Genomic DNA, 21,324 nt, shown 5'->3' on the forward strand with positions numbered 1-21,324 from the left:
CACCTGAGCCAGGTTTTACCTGGGAGAGATTGTGGGGAAGGCATGTCAGGTAGAGAGCAACATGAGCAAAGGTACGGAGGAATCTTTGATGGGGAAGTGAGTGGCAGTATGGAAGTAAGATGGCATGTGTAGTTCAAGGACCATGAGGTTTGGGGTCAGATGGGCATGCCTCACTAGCCATGTGGCCTCAAGCTTGTCATTGGCCTGAACCTCAGTTTTATCACTTGAAAAGTGGGGGTAAGTAACAAGGTTATGCGTACTCCTCAATTTGTATTCTGTATCCAGCTGTTCTGAAATACTGCCGGTTTGCTCAATATCCCATCCTCTCCCTCTCCTCTCTGGGCCCTCCATGTGCAGTTCCCTCTGCCTGGAATGCTCACCTTCCAGGTCTATGGATTACACCATCAGGAAGTTATAAACCAGGCACCAATATGCTCAGACTTATGTTTTGGAAAGATAACTCTGCCAGCAACAAGGCATGGGGCTTGAGGGGTGTGTGTGTACGTAACTTTGAAGGCCAAGAGAATGGTGGAATATTTCCAGGCTCAGGAGGCCTAGGAACCTCTGTCTTTACCCCAGCTACCTACCCCATCATTTCTCTGGCCTTCAAGTGCCTTGGGGAAGCCAGGAATTAAGGGGTGGGATTCTCTCTTGATTAATGTCCCTGCTCCCTTTTCAAACCAGGAGCCTGGTTACTCTGTAGCTCTGGGTTGAGGTGTTCAGGCCAGGATCCCACAGAGGTTATTGCCAGAGAGGCCATGGACAAGTTACCTAGCTTCCCAAGCCTATTTCCTTATCTGTGCAGAACACAGTCTTTACAGGGTGTGTGGGTCCATGGGATAATCCCTGCAAAGCTCTAAAGACAGGGCCTGGTTCAATATGTCTTAGCCACTTTATAAAAACCAAGGTCTTGCCCAGCCGGGCGTAGCTTAGCGGTTGAGCATCGACCTAGGATCCAGGCGATCGGGGTTCGATTCCCAGTCGGGGCACATGCCCGGGTTGTGGGCTCAATCAGTGACTCTCTCATCATTGATGTTTCTATCTTTCTCCCTCTCCCCCTCTCCTTTCCTCTCTGAAATCAATAAAAATATATTTAAAAAAAAATAAAAATAAAAACCAAGGTCTTGCTGAATACCCTCTGAAGCCCTGGGAGTACAGAGTCTCCTAAGGCTTGGTTTAGGGTTTGTAGATTTTGCTGATTGAGGACATCTAATTTTTAGGGAGCAATTCCATTTCTAGGAATTTATCTGAAATGTGTGCACAAAGATTTAGTTCTAAGTAGGTTCACAGTAGTGATTTATAAAGTGAAAAACTGGAAATAGCCTTAATGTCCAACTCTAGCATATTGGTTAGATGGGTGATGAGACAAATAGAATATTATTATGCAGTCAATCAAGAGGAAGCATGGAAAGATGTTTATTATTAAGTGAAAACAATATACGAAACGCTGGCTGGTGTGGCTCAGTTGGCTGAGCATTGTCCTGTGCACTGAAATGTTGCCTATTCCGTTTCCAGTTAGGGCACATGCGAGGTTTTGGGTTCAATCCCTGGCCAGGGTGGGTGCAGGAGGCAACCGATCCATGTTTGTCTTTCACATCGATGTTTCTCTCCCTTCCTTTCTCTCTAAATATATATATATGTATATACAAAACAGTATTCGAATATCAAAATTATATACCTACATGTATTTTTTAAAACTTGGATGCTAATACACCCAAATGGTAACAGTGGATATATCTGAGTGATTTTTGTAATTTTTTCTTAGTTTATATTTCCCTTTCTAAGTTTTCTACAATGAATGTGCATTTCTTTTGTGAGAAATATAGTAATATATTTTGTTATATATATTTTAATATATATATTTTAATATATTTTCATTTGTTTTGTTATTAAAATATAATAAATAAAAATAGAAATAAAAGGAAGGGCAATTTTACTAGCTGTCCCTGTCCCTCTTCCCAGCCTTCTCTCGACTCAGTTCTTGATCACTCTAATAAGCACGGGCTGATGGTGCTGCTGTTCCTTTCAGTATTTACTAGTATTTATTGACCTCAGAGTACTCTCCTATGCAAGGCGATGCAAAGATGAATATTCACGCTCTCCAGGTGATGTGCATGCCGCCAAATCTAGACGTACATTAAACAGGTTCTTTACCTCCCTCCATTCACTTCTCTTTTAATTCATTGTACCCATTTAGTCTTAGTTTGGGGGCGTTTATTTACTTTTCGTGCGCATGCGCACTTCTGGCGGCCTGCGGGGGCCGCTCAACCGGGAGGTCCCGCCTTCTGACCGACCATTGGCCGGCTCCGCCAGCTCGCCCCTGATTGGTGCCCGCGGGCCGGGCCCCTCTGCCTATCAAAGTTGGCGGGAATACCGGCCGCCGAGCGTAATGGCGGCGGCAGCGGTAGCGGACTCCTTTTCCCGCGGCGGCTCGGCGGCGGTGAGGGTGCCGCGGTCACCGCCGGTCAAGGTGCTGGCGGAGCAGCTGCGGCGCCACACGGAAGGCGGCCCGGGTGCGTGGCGGCTGTCACGGGCGGCGTTGGGCCGCGGGCCGCTGGAGCTGACGGCCGTATGGATGCAGGGCACGGTGGTGGAGGCGGGCGGCGGCGAGGCGCGGCTGCGGGATCCGAGCGGGGCCTTCTCGGTTTGCGGCCTGGACCGGGTGCCGCGCGGGCGGCCCTGCCTCGCCCCAGGTAACCGGAGCTGGACTCGGGGATGGCCCTGGTTTTGTGCAGCCAGAGGGCAGGGCCCGGTCGTCCCTCCTCCGCGCCTTTGCCAGTTGCCGGTTCCCCGCCTCGGGACCCTCCTACCTGTTCCAGCCCCAACCAGGCGTCACCCAAGCTCACCTGACCATAAGCATCGCCTGCAGCCGGATTTTTTTTAAATGCAGGTTCCTGGGAAATTACCCCCCCCCCCCCACACACACATTTTACCAGCTGTCCCTAGTAAACTCCCAGCCTTTGTATTTGCAACAAGCTCCTCGCCGTAGGCGATCCGCCCCCCACATCAAGTTTTGGGAAATACTATACTAGGAAACATGTTTATCCCTAAGGTCTCGAAGCCCTCCCGGACCCCTAGGAATGTGGACCCTCACTTGCACCTCTCCTTCATGGAACTACCTTAGTCTGTGGGTCACTAAAGTTTGCCTCTGTTTAAACCAGTGGTGCCCAAACCAGCGAATGCATCAGGCTCACCCCAGTGCTGGTGAAAACTCGCGACTGGGCTCCACCCTCATGCTTTGTGTCTGCAGGTCTGGGTGGGCTGAGATTTGCGTTTCTGACCAGCTCCGAGGTGGTGTAGTACTGCTGGGCTGAGGGTCAGTCACACTTTGAGAACCACTGGGCCAGGCTGCTAAGGGAGAGATCAGGACTGTGCCTTTCTGACAGCTGTATCTTTAGCATTAGGTTGAATTCCTCCCCGGCTCTGCCCCTTTCCAGCTGAGCTGCCTGGAGCACTTAATCCTAATCTTTCTGGACGTGTCTGTCAAAAGGGCTCATAATTTCTGCCCGTTGTGTAGGTTCAATACATAAAAGGCCTTCACATAGCTCCTGGCTCATAGTGAGGGTTCAAAAAATTGTGTCCATTGGGCCTTACTATAACATACTCCTGTTTCGTTCTTGCCCTAGCCCCTGCCCCGTTGCTCAGCCTCCCTCCCTCTCTGCCCTCTGTTGCAGCATTAGTCTGGCATAGGGTCTGTAAACTACAGGCTGCCTCCTCTCTTCATATGATCAAGAAACTAAAAATGGTCTTTATATTTTCATATGGTTGAAAAAATCAAAAGAAGAGTAATATTTTATAACGTGAAAAGTGTATGAAATTCAGGTATCAATATCTTTATAAGTAAAGTTTTATCGCGGTGCATTCATTTACTTAATATCAAGGCTATTTTTATATTACAACTACAGACTCAAGTAGTTGGGATAGACACCCTGTTACCTGCAAAGCCTGAAATATTTTACTATCTGACCCTTAACAGAAAAAGTTTGCCGACCCTTGGCCTAGCATGTAACCTAAGCTGCTTCGTGTCTCCCATGTCTGGTCCCAGCCCTGGCATGAGGTACCACTAGGTACCTGAGCATTTTAACTGATGGGCATTGGTGAACCTGTCTCACCCACTGCCTGAATGCCTGCAGGTAGGGGCCATGCCATTGCATCTTGTTAATTAATACCAAGTCTTGATTGACAGCCTAGTTACTGCCTTCAAGTAGGAAGCCAGGAACGTAAACCGGCCACTCAAATAAAAAGTAATATCTAAGCTTCAGCACAGGTTGCCAGGGGACCAGAGGAGCGGCAGATGGTCCAGGCCTATAGGGTCAGGGAAGGCTTACTGGAGGAGGTGGCCCTGAAGGATGTGTTGGAGTTACCTGTAGGGACCAACCTTCCCAGGTTGCCTAGGACTGAGGGGTCCTGGGCTGTGGGACTTTCAGTTTTAGAACCAGAACAGTTGGTCACTGCGTCCATCTGAGCAGGAGATTGTCCAGGTCTATGGAACAGCATGTGCAAAGGCTTGGAGGTGAGAGAGCACCCCATGCCCTTGGGGAGTCTGAGGCAGAATGTGGAGCAGCAGTGAAAGGTGGGAGGGCTCCCATCCTGCTGAGCTGTTTGTGGAAGGACGTGCCTGTCTCAAGGTGGCCTTTAGCTATGTTCATCTTATCAGTGCTGTACCCCCACTGCTTTCTTCCCTGGAACAGCCAGCAGTTTGTTTCCATAAATGTCCAGCTGCTGCATATGCAGAACTGAGTCAGAACTCCCCAGTCTGCAGGGCAAGAGGGGAGAAACAGTGACCAAGACTGCATTGCGATCAGAGGGTTCCAGGGCAGGAGCTGCATTTGAGAAAGGTCGCTGACACAGTGCAATAGGGATGGTTGTGAAGAGAAAGCAGCTGGAAGCAGACCAGCTGGAGGCCATTGAAATGGCCAGAGGATGAAGGCCTGACCAAAGGCAGGGTAAGAGGAGACGGTGGGGAGACACTGGAGGAGAAGGAATGGGTAGAATGAACAGAACTAGTAACCAGGTTGTCTGATCTTGGGGAGGAAAACACCCATGCCTTTGAGCTCATCCCTCTAGTTGTGGGTGTCTTCATAGTGGGTCTCCTGTTAGCCTCTCCTGGTTGGGATCTCCTTGGGCTTGTTCTTTCTTTCCTGGGTCTTTAGTCATTCTTATTTTGAGGGTTCAGTCTCTACCAGCACTTTAGGGCCGTTCACAGAGAGTATGGCAAGTGTATTTTTAGAACTAGCCTCTGTCACCGAGGAACCCTTCATTACTTGCTTCAGTAGAATCTGGAGATGAGTTCAGAGAAAACCTAAATACATCCTTGCAGGAGTTGAAAACCAGAGGGTCAGGTGTCAGCTTGCCTGCGTCCTTCAGTCAGAGCCCTGGGGCCTGTGTACAAACTCTGCCCTGCTGTTGGAAGCATTGTGATTAAAGTGGCCTCGAAGGGGCATGCATTGGGGGCTGGCAGTGTGCCTGCCCTTCCTGCTGTGTTTGGGGTTTTTTACACAATTGAGTTTTGTGTGGTTAAGACCTGCCAAGTTTTGCTTTCAAGGAGAGCCACTTCCCCACAGGAATGGGAAGAGAGTCGCAGTTAATATGCCATTAGATCATCTGGATGGCAGCTTGCCCTCTTGTTGATTTGCTTATGTGTACCCAGCCGGTTGTCCGGATAAAACAGGAGGTGGCAGGGATTGGTCCTGGGCAGTTGGAACAACGGGGCAGCACTGGATGGAGGTGGAGGGGTGCTGTAGCTTGCCCACCTCTTTTGGCAACATGGAAGGAAAATTGGATTTGCTTTGGGGCTGTTAGAGGGTGTCTTTGCAAAAAGAGGACTGGTCCCATGTACCGAGACGAGTCACATACTCTGTGGCATTGAGCAAGGAACAAGGACAAGAGAAGAGCTTGGGTTTTCTGCCCCTTCCTGAGAGCAGTCTGTCTAATTATTACTCACACTCTGATGTGAGTCTCTTGCATTCCTTGGGCACGATTGTTTTGTGCAAGGTGGTAGCTTGCTGGGCTTTTTTTTTTTTTAACATTTGAAAACCAGAAACCAAAGAAGATACAGATGTCATGCTCCTGGTTCAGTGTTGAACTTAGTGTATATATATATATATATATATATATATATATATATATATATTGATTACCAACTGCCTTGGCATTTTTATCTCTACACTCTGCATTTTTTTCTTTAAAGTCTCCTATTTTCCTCTCTTATAAAGTTAAGCCCTCAGAAGGACTGGGTCTGTTTTGGTTTTGTTTTTCTATCAATGTGAACATTACCATGGCCTTTTTTTCCTTCTAGGAAAGTATGTGATGGTAATGGGAGTGATTCAGGCCCACAGCCCTGAGCCGCGCCTTCAGGCTGTGAAGATGACAGATCTTTCTGATAATCCCGTCCATGAAAGCATGTGGGCACTGGAAGTAGAAGATTTACACAGGAATATTCCTTAGATGATGCTGGAAGTGTCATGAGAAACAACGGACATTCTGAAAGGACTTAAGTTCTTATACCATGTGGATTTCACGGACATTATTCAATGTGTATTTCTCAAAAGCTTTGCTCTGGTTCACCAAGGAGTCCAGATGTAGGATTTCTAAATGCTGGGACACTCCAGTTAACTCAGCCCCTGCTGCCTCTATGCTTTGACCACTGTTTGCTGATGAAAAGCAGATATTTTGTTCTTTCTCTCTCTCTGTTTTGGTTTTTGTGTGTTAATTCTCTCTAAAGCACACAGAAATCTCATGTTGCATTTTTCAGATTTTACTAGTGATGATACTTTTTTCGTTACTGCTGCAACCCTATTTTATGGTGCAAACTTTGAATCTCAGTCATTGTCCATGGTGATTAAAGTGTGGTTATGGGCAGGAAAATAGACTGTGTGAAAGAAGAATGACATCATGGCCCCACATCTTCTCCATCAACAGCTTCCATATCCAGTGTGCAAGTCAAGTGGTACAGTGGCCTCTCAAAGACACATCTCTCTTTCAAACACCACTCAACCCTTAAGGTCCATTTCCCTTAGATGTGGGTGATGATAGGACTTGCTGAAATGCTTTCAAATTTTGTTGAAACTAAAGTTAAGATTGAGAACAACTTTCAGGCATTAACTCAGCTCCTAACTTCTGCCTCTTAACTTTTGGTGAGATACTGCAAGGGAGCATTCTCCTGGTGTAGAGTTCTACATTTTGGTATGGAATTACTTTTTGTTGTGATTGTATTGAATGTAGGGTTTCTGATCTCTGCTTCTTACCCAACCCTCTTTACCCTTAGATTGTAAATGTCAAAGGAGGCAGGTTTTGTTCCAACATGGCTGTAGCGTTTTGCTGGATTATTGATCTTCTACCACTAATAAATTGTTTTATATGCTGTATTTTTTTTTAAATAGACTTTTTGTTTATAGACTTTTGTTCAATAAATCTTTAGATTTATAGAAAAAAAGAGCAAAAAGTACATACCCCCTTCCTCAGTTTCTCCTATTATTCTCTCCTATTATTATCTTGCATTGGTGGGATACGTTTGTTGTTGTTGATGAGACAACACTGATACATTATTATTAACTAAAGTCCATAATTTACATTAGGGATCATTCTTTGTGATATATAGTTCTATGAGTTTTACATTTATCTACCATTATGGTATGAAACTGTATACTGCCCTAAAAATCCTGTGTGCTCTACCTGTTCATCCCTGTCTGTCTCTTCACGGCTGGCAACCACTGATTTTTTTCCTACTATGTCCATAATTTTGCCTTTTCCAGAATGCCATATAGTTGGAATCATACAGGATGTAGTTTTTTTTCAGACTGGCTTCTTTCACTCAGAGATAAGCATTTAACATTTCTCCATGTCTTTGCAACTTGGAACCGATTTCTTTTCTTTTTTTAATGATTTTTTTAAAATGGATTTTTTAGAGAGAGGAGGGGGGGAGAGAGAGAAACATCAATGTGAAATCAAACATCAATTGGCTTCCTCCTGCATGCTTTCTACCTGATCCAGCCTGCAACCCAGGCATGTGCCCTGACTAGGAATCAAACCGGCAACCTTTCAGTGCACAGGACAATGCCCAACCAACTGAACCACACCGGCCAGGGCCCGATTTATTTTTATTGCTGAATAGTATTCCACTGTATGGATGTACCATGCTTTGTTTATCCATTTACCTACTGAAGGACACTGATTTGATCCCAGTTTTTGCAAATATTAATATTAATAGAGCTGTAATAAACATTTGGGTTTATTGGACATGTTTTGTGGACATGTTTTCAACTTACTGGGGTAAATGCCTGGGAGCACAACTGGTGATTATATGTAAGCCTAGGTTTAGCCTCATAAGAAACTGCCAGACTCTCTCAGTTCATTTGGGCTACTATAAGAAATGAGAGAGACTGGGGGCACTTAGAAACAATTGAAATTTATTTTTCACAGCTTTGGAGACTGAGAAGTCCAAGATAAATGTACTGGCAGATTCAAGGTGCTGCTTCCTGGTTCATAGATGGCTGTCCTCTCACTAGTTCTCACATCGCAGAAGAGAGAAGGGAGCTCTCTGAGGTCTCTTATAAGGGTACTGATCCCATTCATGAGGGCTCTGCCCTCATGATCTAATCACCACCCAAAGGCTCCCGCATTTCAACATAGGAATTTGGAGGAACACATATTTAGTCTATACACTGTCTTCCAAAGTGACTATACCATTTTGCTTTCCCATTAGCAGTATATGAGTTTCTGTTGTTCTATATCCTCACCAGCATTTTGTATTTGCTATGTTTTTAAACTATGTAGCATTTTCTTTTAAAGGTGGGCAAATTGGAAATAATGCATTGTTTTTATTACTGATCTGGGTTTGTTAACCACTTGAAGCTTGTTTTGAGGAGGTTTATGTTCAGTGTTTAGGGATTTTCAGGCAGTGTTGCTGAGGTATTTCTGGAGCTTTTCAGCCTTATAGACCTGAATATTAGCCCTTCATCTGTTGTTAAACTTGCTGTATGACTGTAAGCAAGTTACCTAACCTCTCTGGGCTTTAATTTCCTCGTCTATAAGATGCAGATTATACCCAGCTCATAGTACTGACGTGAGGAATAAATGAAGAAGCATTTAAATCAGTTTCACATGTGCCTGGCACATGGTAGCCACCAAATGATTATTGCTGGAAGGAATAGTAAGTTCTTATATTCATCAGTTGCCTTTAAAAAGTATACTTTTTTAGAATAGTTTTAGATCTACAGAAAAATTTCAAAGACAGTACAAAGAGTTCCCATATACTACATCCAGTTTCCTTTATTATTAACATCTTACATTAGTGTGGCACATTTGTTACAATTAATGAACCAATATTGAGATGTTATTGTTAACCAAAGTCTATATTTTAAATTTAGATTTTCTTAGTTTTTCCCCCTAATGTCCTTTTCCTGTTCCAGGATCCTATCTATGATACCCCATTACATTCAGTCCTCATGTCTCCTTAGGCTCCTCTTAGCTGGGACAGCCACTCAGCTGCTTTTGATTACATTGACATTTAATTTTGATGTAATCCTTGGGACCTCTGTTATAGGATTCTTAGCTTTATTCCAAAATTATTATGGAGTTCCCAATAGTAGCCCTTGAGATGGGTATGTGGTAGCCCCTTAAGACCTCACACTGCAGTTCCCTTATCTGAAACCTTTTCTGCTAGAAAACTGAGCTGGGCTTCTTAGAACCTCCACCATGTTCTACCGTTTCCCCCACCTAACTTCTGGTAAATAATGCCCAATTGAAAATTGCTAATTCGCCTGGTATTGCTGCCTGAGCAGTGAAGGAACTCGGGAGTGTGGGAGGTGGGAAAAGGAGGGTGCCCTGTGTTTTTCTGACAGTCCGGCAGACTGCCAGTGGCTCCCAGTGGCTCCCAGTGGCTCCGTGCTGGAAGTGTGCCACCTCAGCGTGTTAGCTGAGCTCTTGTGGTTTCCCTGAATATTAATAACTCTCACTGTTTCAGCTAGTGTTTCTTCCTTGACATCACCAAATGAAAACGCATCCCGGGTAGGGGTTTCAGTGTTCTGGTGCCAAATCAAAGTTGGTTTATCAGCAAGCCATCCCTCACCAGACAAGGGCAGGCTGTGTGCTTGGGCTGTGCTGCTTCCCTTTTGAAATTGGCTCTTTTCTAAGAACTGAAAATAAGCACCCTAAGCTGTGACTTCACTTTTCTTGGAACTGCTTTACATTAGAAGAAAGAAAAAAAACCAGAAAACCCTCATTGAGCTGGTTTTGGATCACTGAGTTCCCTAATTCTGTTGCATATTCTTGTAAAGCTCATGTTTTACCACAAAAATCTTATGCATCAGGTGCAGCAGGAAGGGAAAGAATGACCATGAGAAATAGCGGTGTCTGTCTCTTGGCCTGTTTGTGTGATACAGCGGTAATGGAGAAAAAGGACCTGGAAGGCACGCTGTGTGTAGTCCTCTTCAAATCCCAGGGGTGTCAGCAGTGACGGCCTGGTCCTAAAATCTGTCGGGTCACCAAATGGCCTGTGTTGCCTAGGCTGGTGTTGCTAACCCTTAGGACATGGTCCAAACTCACTGAACAGCTGCCTATTGGCAAGAAAAAGTGGGGGGGGGGGGGAATGCATTTTCAGCCATAGTGACCTACATTTAGCAGACATCTTGGAGCCTGTGCAAAAGCATATCTTTTAGGGGCCCCTACCTGTTTGAGATAAAGGAAAGACTTAGCCACACCTGGGCTCCAGTCCTGGTCTTCCCCTTTCCTGTCTGCACTTGGGCTTGGAGGCCAATCTGTGAAGTGGACATCATTTGTCCACAAGATGGTACCTGGTAGGTTCATGGAAACTAGATTAGAGCCCCCTTCTCAGTGAGGATCTCTGTAGATAGGTACATTCTCTGTCTGCATGGGAGGGACCTCCAGTGATGTGATTGTGTCTTATATCTCTCTGGGTCTCCACCCGAGCATTGGGCCTTGTGTAACATATATGGGCAATGAGTAAATGTTCAGTGAATGACTGGATTTTAGGTAGGAAGACAGAGGAAATATGCAAGCAAAGGCAGAATGTTCTTGAATTTACACTTGGCACATAATAGTTTTCAAATGAAAGGAGCCCTTACAAGCCATGCCTAAGTGTACCTTTACAATCAAGCACCCCTAGGTATTTTGTAACTGGGCTGAGGGTGCTTGCTAGAATGTTTTAGAATGTTCTGAAGTACAGATAAGGATGACTTGGTAAAGAGAAAAGTCTGGAGGAAAAGGAGAGAGACAGCTGAGTCAGAAAAATAAGAATTCTAGTCCTACAAGAATCATTAACCACCTCTGGATAAAGGATGCAAATTCAACCAAGAGTTATATGCCAGGGACTGCTAGTAGCTTTCCTGTTACGGTACTTCATTTTACTGTGTCATTGCCCCTATGGTTATGAAAACTGCAGCCAAAGGGACGGAAATCCTTTGCCCAAGAGGATCTGGCCAGCAGGCTGTGGCAGGGACAGGTCTCAGGCCAGGTGGTGTCCCGTGTTGTAGGGGAGGTGGCCAGCGCCTTCCTTCTGAGATGGCTCTTATGGAAAAACTCAGACCCACGCATGGTCTTTTTTTAGAATGTTGGGTAGTACAGCCATCCCTGTAATATTCTCCCATAAGGGCTGTTCTCTCCAACCCTTTTTCCTAAGAGGATTGTATCAGCAGCCTTGCTTCATCAGACCCCGCCTTCCTACTCCTGCTTTGGGAGCTCATGGTCTTTACATTTAGGTGCTAGCACCCCCTGCTGGCCTGTGCCACCCAAAATGGGATGACAGCCAGTGACCACAGAAGGAAGCAAAGGAACAAAAAGGGGCGATAAGCTTCACAGCTGCCCACCCTGGGAATGTTGCCCATTGTGGCCAAGCCATCTTGGGGGTAGGAGGTGGGGGGTAGTGTTGGATTTGGCAACCAGATGGGTTCTGATGGATCTGCTTTGAGCCCCAGCCTTACTGTTTATTAACTGGGTGACCTTAGCTTCCCCTCTCAGAGCCTTATTTCTGTCATCTGTAGTGAAGGGATGATTTGGAGTCACAGAGGTGAGGTAGCTTGTCCACGTGGCTGTTAACTGGAATCCAGGCAGTCTTAGGTGCTCAAAAAACTTCCACTGCATTGGTCTTTCTGTCACCAAGCGCTTCCTCAGTACCTGCTGGGTTCCAGGCTCTGGGAACACACACAGTGAACAAAAGACACATGCTGCTCCTTGTGAAACACGGTGTCTTCTTACCCTTCAAATCTCTGACCTCCCACTCTGCCTCATCTCTCCTGCCTACCACTTAGTCTCTGCTTTTAGGGATTCACGATTAGATTGGGCTCACCAGGATAGTCTCCCCAGCTAAAGGCCCTTTATCTAATCACATCTACAGACCCCTTTTGCCACATAAGGTAACATATTTATAGGTTCCAGGGATTAGGATGTGGACATCTTTGGGGGTGGAGGGCATTTTACCTACCCAGCCTACCCTCTGGCTCCTAAAGATGCAGGTCCAACCAGATGCAAAAGACATTCACCTTGTCCCACAGCCCCAAAGTTCTCATCCCATTTACAGCATCAACTCAGAGTCCAAAATCTCATCATCTCCACAGACCCAGAGCTCACCATCTAAATCACCTACATCTGGTAGGGGGAGGCTCTGGGTATAATCCATCTGTGAACCTGCGGAACTCAAGAAATAAGTTAATCTGTCACCAAAATACAGTGGTAGCAACCCAGCAGGGATGCAGTCTAGCTCTTTCCCTGGTCCAAGGGACCAGAGACATGATATGAGCAAGAAAGATTAAGAAGAAACAATGGGCTCTAGCACCTGGAAATACCAAACTATTAAGCTTCCCTTTTTCCTGGGCAAATCAGAAAAGGAAAGGGGTTTCTCAGACCAGTCTGTTAGCACCTTAGTCTATATCCATTGGGATGAGGAAAGAGCAGAGCCAGAGTTTTCATTAAATATTTAGTGCCTGTTTTAGAAAGTGAGTCAGACTCAGGTCTTCCAGTGCACAACTGTGCTGCCTCTGGGCACAGACTTTCCCAGAGTACTAGTGAGCCCCGCGTCCTGCACGTGGGCTCAGGACTGTCCCACGTGGCCGATTACCAGCCCCACCTGGGATGCCTTTAACCTGGTCTCAGCCCTAATCTAAGTATTTAGAAATCTCTCCAGGGGAATCTTATACCCAACCAGACAGCTGTTGAAAAAGCTCTCCGGGTGAATCTTATTACCCAACCAGAAATCTAAGTGTTTAGAAAGCTCTCCGGGTGAATCTTATAATCAGCTGGGTGTAGCAGCCGCAGATCTACAGTTTCCTGGCCCGGAGGCAACTGGCGGGAAGTCAGAGCTGCCTGGGCACTGGACGACGCTGAGCCCTTTGCCTCCTCTGATGGGGACCCTGGAGTCCAGAGGAGCTGGGCCTTAGCTAGAGGAAGGACAAATGAAGGACTTGGGGGGCCTTAGGACCAGGACCAAGGGGGCTGTTTGTCCCCCAGCTTCCCTGAGGAAGAAGAGAAACAGGATGGAAAAAGCTCATGCAAAGGAACTGGGGCTAGACTACCCACTGGCTGCTCTGGGACATCCTCGACCCTCCTCGGTGCTGGGCTGCTGCTGCTGCAGGCAACTCAAGGTAGTGATATCTGGTTTCCTTTTTTTAAAATGAGTCCATTTACAGGAAAATATTAAGTGAATAATAGCCTGGGTGGTACGCAAATGACCTTTGTCTGGGTAAACTGTTTACTTTTACGTGATGTTCTAGAACAGCGATTTTCAACTGTTTTCATCTCATAGCACCCATAAACTAATTACTAAAATTCTGCGGCACACCAAAAACTACTTTTTGTCAATCTTGCCCAAAAAAGGTATAATATTGATTGATTTACAAAAAAAAATAATAATAGTAATTACTTATCCTTTTTGCTCCAAAGTGATTTTTTTCATCTTCACCCAAGGATATGTTTTTATTGATTTTAGAGAAGAAGGGAGAGAGAGAGGGAAACATTGATTGATTGCCTTCCCTACACGCCCCGACTAGGGATTAAACCCACAACCTTTTGCTGTACGGGGAAGATACTCCAACCAACTGAGCCACACTGGCCAGGACTCCAAAGTGACTTTCTAAAAAATCAGGTGCCTATACTTGTATGGAAGGATTTCTGGTACCAAGAATTAATAGAAAAAGGACTCTAGGAAAAACTAAGGAAATCTGAAGAGTACACCTTTTAGTTAATAATAATATATTAACACTGGTCCATTGATTGTGACAAATGCATCATATTAATGTAAGATGTTAGTAATGGGGGAACTGAGTGTCAGGTATATGAAAGCTCTGCTATTGTCATAATTTTTCCATAGATCTAAAACTGTTCTGAAAAATGAATTTTATTAATAAAATACAGGCTGCCCAGTTAAATTTGAATTTCAGACAAACATACATTTTTAGTATAAGTATGTCCCATGCAATATTTGGGATTTAGTTATACTAAAAAATTACCAGTTATCTGAAATTCAAATTTAGCTGAGCATCCTATATTTTATCCGAATTTGAATTTAAACAGCCACATGTGGCTGGTATTGGGTGGCACAGGTCTAGAGCTATCTGGCTTGCCCTGAGGTCAGCAGTTAAGAAAGCAGGTGAGACAAGTGAGGTCCTGAGAGGCTCTCGACTTGCTTGGCACCTTCTAATTCCAAGACCAGTCCTCTTCTCACTGCACATACCTGGTTCCTGCTGAGAAGCAATAGTGCTCCAAGGGGCCTTCAGGAGCCCAATATTGGCAGTGCTGGGCCTCGTGGAGGCCTGCAGAGGCAGTTGAGAATGGTGGGTGTAACAGCTGCGACTGGTGCCTGAGGCCATTGGTCAGGGACCATAGTGCCTAGTAATAGATTGGCACAAACAGCAATTTGGCATGCATGGTTGGGTTCTCTGCTCAAGGCCTCACTGAGCCGAAATCAAGGTGTCGACTGACTGAGCTCTTCTCAGGAGGCTGCGGGAAGACTCCATTTCCAAACTCCCTCAGATTGTTGGCAACATTTGGTTCCTTGAAATTGCAGAGCTGAGATCCCCATTCCCTCGAGTGCTGTAAGTTGGGGACTGACTGACCTAATTTACTTACTTAACTCCCAGAGGCTACCCTCATTCCTTACCTGGATCCCCCTCCATCTTCAAACAGCAACAATGCCAAATTCCTGTGCTTCCAATCTCTGGCTCCCTCGTCTGTCCTCAGGCCCCAATTTTAAGGGCTCATACGATAAGGTTAGGCCCATCCACCTTAAGGTCAGCTGACTTGGGACTTTACATCTCCAAATTCCCTTCACAGCAACACCTAGATTAGTGTTGGATTGGGAAGGTGTGTATACACCAGGGTGGGAATTTTGGAGGGGGCACCTTAGAGTTGTTTTCCGCGAGGACCTGGCAGATACAGCAGCATCAGGAGTAAAGTAGGCTCTAGAGACAGACAACATGGGTTCAAATCCCAGCTCCACCACCACTCAAGGTGTATGTGGCCTGGGGCATACAGCCTTATTGAGCTTCTATTTCCTCATCTGCAAAATGGGAATAAGAATAACATTGTTGTCCTGGCTGGTGTGGCTCAGTGCTTAGAGGTTAGGGCCTGTGCACCAAAGGGTCTCGAGTTCGATTCCTGGTCAAGGGCACGTACCCCAGGCAGAAGCGCAGGAGGCAACCAGTTGATGTGTCTCTCTCACATCGATGTTTCTCCCCCGCCCTTATCTCTGAAAAGCAATGGAAAAAATATCCTCATGTGAGGATTAACACACTCAAAAAAAGAATGATTTTGTTAAGCTCATCATGTGGACTGAGTATCTGACAAGTTGGTGTTCTTCTCACTTTCCTGCTGCCAGAGCTGCCTAGTTTTATCTTCTCAGGCGTGAGAATGGCGTTTTCATGGCTTTCCCCACTGCATTCTCCGCCTTCCTGACTCATGATAAAGCTCTTCCAGGAGCATGAGCTCACTGTATTGGGATCTCCGTCTCCCCACTCTGGCAGGCTTGACCAGACTTGGCATGGGAAAGAAACGTCAGTGGGAAAAAATTCTTTAAAAAAATGTATGTATGTAGTAAAACGTATATCCAATTGCAACATAAACATAATTGCACTCGTTGATGTGTGTGAGCAAGCCCGAGGTAGGGAGTGTTTGGTCGGTTGAAGTTAATTTCCATTCACTCCCTCATTGCACAGCTCATGGAAGATGAGACCCTTGGGGTTGGTGTTCTAGTGGAGGCATTTTGCCATCAGCATCCTGTTTATTCCATGGTTATGGGCCTTTGGTACCCAATTTGCTTGAAAACCTTGTGAACTTATTAATGGAGAAAGAAAGAGGAATCTTGGGTAATGTGAAAGCAAGCGGCCGGTTTTGCAAAAGTTCCAGCATGGGTGGTTTATAACTAATTGGAAAAACATGTCTCTTCTCAGTCTCCTTAATCCTTTTTGCAGGGCCTGGGTCTTAAGTGTTCCCAGAAGGTTCAGGGAAGTGTAATCAGCTCCCAGGGTGGTCACCACAGTGACAAAAGAGGCAAAGAGCTCATGCCTGCAACTGAGGGTCCTTCAGGTGTGTTGCCAGCTCAGTCTGGGGCATCAGGGACCAGGTCTGTCACCAGCCTTTCTTACTAGGGCAGAGGGATAGGTGACAGGCAGGGACAGAGTGGGGATTCATTTTGGCTTTAAATTTAGCCTTCAGAACTAAAAGTCTGGAGGCAAAGTTTAGGACTCAGACAGGAAAAGGAAATAGCCAACATTTAAGTTCTCTGAGCTGAGGACTTTAACTCCTTGATTATAATAAGCACAGTACTTGGGTCCTTCCATCCTTTTACAAAGTTATTTTTAGAAACACAGAAGTTGACAGTCCTGCTCCTGCTTTCTCTTCCTTGTTGGGTTTCTCTGTAAGAGAATGTTCCCAGGGCCAAATGAGCTGGCTGGGCCATGGCCCCACAAGTGTCCTTAGCAGGGAAACCTCTGTCAGCAGAGTGAACTGTAAATGCCTGACCTAAGGCCCCCAAGTCAGAGGCCCCTTGTGTCCGAGTCCCAGCTTTGCAGCCTCAGTAACGGCCTCATCCCAGCAGAGCTGCTGTGGTCTGTAGTGTCATAAGGTGCAAGAGCAACAAGCTCCCCTCCCCAGGGTGCCTTCAGGGTGAAAGGCAGCAGGTGGAGCCCCCCCACACGGGGGGGGGGGACCAAGAGGTGATACTGCTATTAGACTTTTAAGTGTTTGCGGTTTCCTCTCTCTGTCTCCACTTCCTTCTTGAAACCCCAAAAGAGGCTTCTCAGGAAAGGAAGGGCCTTTCAGATCCCAGAACGCAGCTGGGAATGGCTATTCTCAGTCTCGCTCACCAGAGCCCAGCATGACTGGGCAGGGCTGTGGGCTAGATCCACCAGGGCCACTCAGACACCGCTGGCCTGCTGAGCACTGCCAGCCATCCTGCCAACACTGCCTTTGTTCCTCTCGAGGAGGTACTCCCACAGTGACAAAAGGGATGCTGGGTCTTGTCGTGCTCTGGACTGGCCACTGAGAGTAACACTATAAGGACAGACTGGATGTGCCTTTGGCGCTGGCCCCTCCTGTTACTATTAATTCCACAGTTATATGAAATAGACCCGGCAGGTTCCCAAACTGTTGAAGGCTCCATTAGGAGGTGGCTCTGACATGGTTGTTCTAGACCTAGGGACTAGAAGAACCCGTTTGGAGGGGCTCCATGGCTGGCCCGTCCCTTGTTTTATGGAAATTGACCTCTCCAGTCAGCTGAGAACCTGTGCTAAGTGGCTCTGAAACAGGACTAGCTACGTTATCTGCGGGGCCTATATTGAATGAAAATGCAGGACCCCTCTTTCAAAAATTAAGATTCATGGTGGTGACAGCAGAGCATTCAGGCACGTGAGGGGGCTCTTCTGAGTGCAGCGTCCTGGCTGCACAGTTTGCACGCCCATGAAGCCTCATCCAGAGAGTTTAGGGCAGGCAGCTGGTCAGTGTGCAGATAAACTGGATCACCCTACCCTTTGGATGAGTTGACTCACATCTTTTATAAACTGTTGACTGACGAAAGCTAGTAAAATGAGCGGGGCTTGCTGTAGCCTAGGCTGAGAGGCTGGCTGAGTGCGAAGGGCAGTGACAAGGGGGGAAGGGCAGGGCTCCAGGCAGCATCTTCTCTCTAGAACAGGAGGTCCCTGAGCATGGATACCTGGCTTGGTCATCTGTCACAGGGTTCAAAGTAAAACCCAGAAGACTGACATTCCTGCAAATGCTTCGCCCATGGCCAACCTCTGTGAAAACTTAAACTATTCTTTTTCAAGTGAGATTTCAACATGAACTTCTGTTGGCTGGGAGAGGACAGTCCTGTTACTGGAGAACAATTTGTATTTGAAGAGAATGGGTCAGAGGTTGCTAAGGAAACCATTGTTTGCAAAGTTCGGCTTATGTAAATTATTGGCAAACCCCCAAAATAAGCAAACAAGTGCCATTTTGCCCCGGCCATTGTGGCTCCGTTGGTTGGAGCATCATCACGTGCACCAAAGGGTCCTGGCTTTGATTCCTGGTCAGGGCACGTACCCAGGTTGTGGGTTTGACCCCAGTTGGGGAGTCCTGGAGGCAGCCAATCAATGTTTCTCTCTCACATTGGTGTTCCCCTCTCTTACCAATGAAAAACATATCCTCAGTGAGGATTAAAAAAACAAAAACACCACCAAATGTCATTTTGTTCTTTCTCCCAGATGGTAAACAGGAAGGGAAGCCTGTGACTGGGTAAAGTGAGTCATGGAGTATGGGAGGCTCAGATCCATGTAAGACTCCCTCTCCTCTTTACTTGGGGACTCCTTTATAATTTACCTGCCAAGCTGCAAATTAAAAGGCAAATCTGATTGGGTGGCAGCAGACAAGATTGTCTGAGTGGGTGGATGGGGGACTGAAGAAGTCTGCAGAAGCCAAAAGAGATTTCTTTTTTTTTTTGGAAAAGAATCTCGTTTTATTATGAAAACAAAATATCATTTGCAATGCTTTCCTTTTTTTTTTTTCTTTTTTTTTTTTAGTCTTTTGTAAAGACTTGAAATATATCATAAAATTCACATACTATAAAATTCACCACTTTAATGTTGTATAATTCATTGGTTTTTAGCAGCCACAAAGTTGTATAACCATCACCATTATCTAATTTCAGAATATTTTCATCACCCCCCAAAAGAAACTCCATACCCATTAGCTGTTGAGACAAGCTAGTAAGCCAGGACAAGTGGAAAGGGAGACAGGTAGTTAAAAGGCCAAGCAGTTTACAGCCACCTAGTAAACTTCAAACCCTGTCTTCCCTAACCAAAGATGTTTAAGAGTAAATGGTTTACACTTTTCCCCAACCAGAGGGCAAATAGCTTAACTCGCCCTACTCAGGGAGACAGATAACAGAAACCCATTAGTGCCATTTGTGCCAACCACACCCAAGGATGGATGAAGTCAGAGGGTTAAATCTCATTTTGGCACATCAGCATAAAGCTGACGAATATTCTATTGAGATCCTCCCCTAAGACCTCCCCTAAATTGCCAGTCTTTAAAACCTTCAAGAGGAAGGACACAGCCCAGCCAGGCGTGGCTCAGTGGTTGAGCATCTACCTAGGATCCAGGAGGTTGAGGTTCGATTCCCAGTCAGGGCACATGCCCGGGTTGTGGGCTCAATCCCCATTTGGGGGCGTGCAGGAGGCAGCTTGTCAGTGACTCTCTCATCATTGGTGTTTCTCTCTCTCCCTCTCCCTCTCCCTGCCTCTCTCTGAAATCAATAAAAAAATACATTTAAAAAAAAAAAAAAAAAAAGGAAGGACTGAGCTGGTGCTCTTCTTGGAGCTTGCTGGAACCTTTCCCTTCCCTCCCTCCGCCCAAGGTACATTACCTTTGCCTTTCTCTCTCCTAAGCTCCAAGGGGCCGCCTTCTGCCCCTGTAACTTGTTTCCTGAGCCTTGCAGCCCAGCTGGCTCACTTCTACTACCTCTGTAACTTTCCAAATAAACTTTCCCTTATAATTTGAGTTCCTGGCTCTGAATTCTTGGCCAAACTCAAGAACTGAGGTCCAACTTCACTGGTAATAACTCGTGCTGTTTTGCAGCCAAAGCCACCGGTAACAGCCACCACCCCCCCCCTCCCCAATCCTCCCTTCCCCGTCATGCCCTGGCAATCACTAATCTACTTTCTGTTTGTCAATTCTGGACATTTCACATATATGGAATCATACAACATGTGGCCTTTTGGTCTGGCCCCTTTCACTTAGCATATTGTTTTCAAAGTCGATCCATGTCATGGCATGTATCAGTGCTGGATTCCTTTTCCTGGCTGAATAACACTCCACTACATGGACAGACGACATTTCATTTATCCGTTCCCCAGTCAATGGGCGTTTGGTTGTTCCTACTTTTTGGCAAAAGTGACTTCCTAACACCACGTGAAACTATAGGAGTCCTGGAGCTGGGCTTGGGTGCTAGGAAACATTTCACTGCAGGTTAGGAAAAAAATAGTACAGTATTTGGTATTCGGCATGAAAAATAAAAAGCCTCTTTCTCAGTATTTAATTGCTGCATTCAAAAGTACTGAAGGGTAGCAGAATATGTCACCCCAAATATGTTTCTTTGGCATAAGGATTATTTTGAGCTGACCATTTCAAGAAATGGTTGAAACAGGAGAAACTCTGAAAATAGAGAAGTTTCCCTTTTGTAAGGGAAATTTATGTTTATAAAGGAAGCCTCCGGTTGAAAGGGTGTCTCCCTCTCCTTACCCGGAAAGAAAGGATGACTAAATCTCAAGAGAATCTTATCAATGAAAAAAGCATCATGAATAGATCTGCAAAACAAACTTATCCTTGTTTATCATGCTTTTGCTGGTAGCCGCCCCAGAGCTGGCTTCCAACACCTTTCTTTCTTTTGTCTTTTTGCTGAAGATGGTATTTAAGCTGGTGACTCAGGCCACCTTGGGAATTTACTTTTTCCCCTGATTATCACCTGTGTTTACAGGAGGTATATATGTTAATAAATTTTGGTTCCTTTTTCTCTTGTTAAGCTATCTTTTATTGCAGAGGTCTCAGCCAGGAACACAGAAGGGTAGAGGGGAAATTATTTTTCTTTCACCGAAGTTTCTGGGTAACTCAGATGGAACCCACGGGAATATCCTATGTGCTCTGGAGACTGCAGATAGGATCCTGGGAAAACTGGCAGAAGCCAGTGGAGGGTAAAAATTCTTACCAAGGTCAGCCCTCCTGGAACTCTGTCTGTACTGCCCAGTTGAGACAGGAGGGTAAAAAATTTCTGGTCTTCTCCTTTCCAAATTCAAATTAGCAGGAGGAAAACATTTGAGCAAATGAGATCTTTGGATTTTTTCTCAT

The 21,324-nt window shown here is 45.7% G+C and overlaps 1 protein-coding gene across 1 annotated transcript; it reads left to right on the top strand.

The window, feature by feature from the left end:
* The first annotated feature begins 2,371 nt into the window (after positions 1 to 2,371).
* Positions 2,372 to 8,238, top strand: RMI2 (RecQ mediated genome instability 2). Its single transcript, XM_081132797.1, has 2 exons — positions 2,372 to 2,693; positions 6,299 to 8,238. The coding sequence occupies exons 1-2, from the start codon at positions 2,390 to 2,392 to the stop codon at positions 6,445 to 6,447; spliced, it is 453 nt and encodes a 150-aa protein (XP_080988923.1). The 5' UTR covers positions 2,372 to 2,389; the 3' UTR covers positions 6,448 to 8,238.
* The last annotated feature ends 13,086 nt before the right edge of the window (positions 8,239 to 21,324 follow it).

The sequence above is a fragment of the Miniopterus schreibersii genome (assembly GCF_964146895.1).
Source record: "Miniopterus schreibersii genome assembly, chromosome: 3".
Classification (NCBI taxonomy): Eukaryota; Metazoa; Chordata; class Mammalia; order Chiroptera; family Miniopteridae; genus Miniopterus; species Miniopterus schreibersii.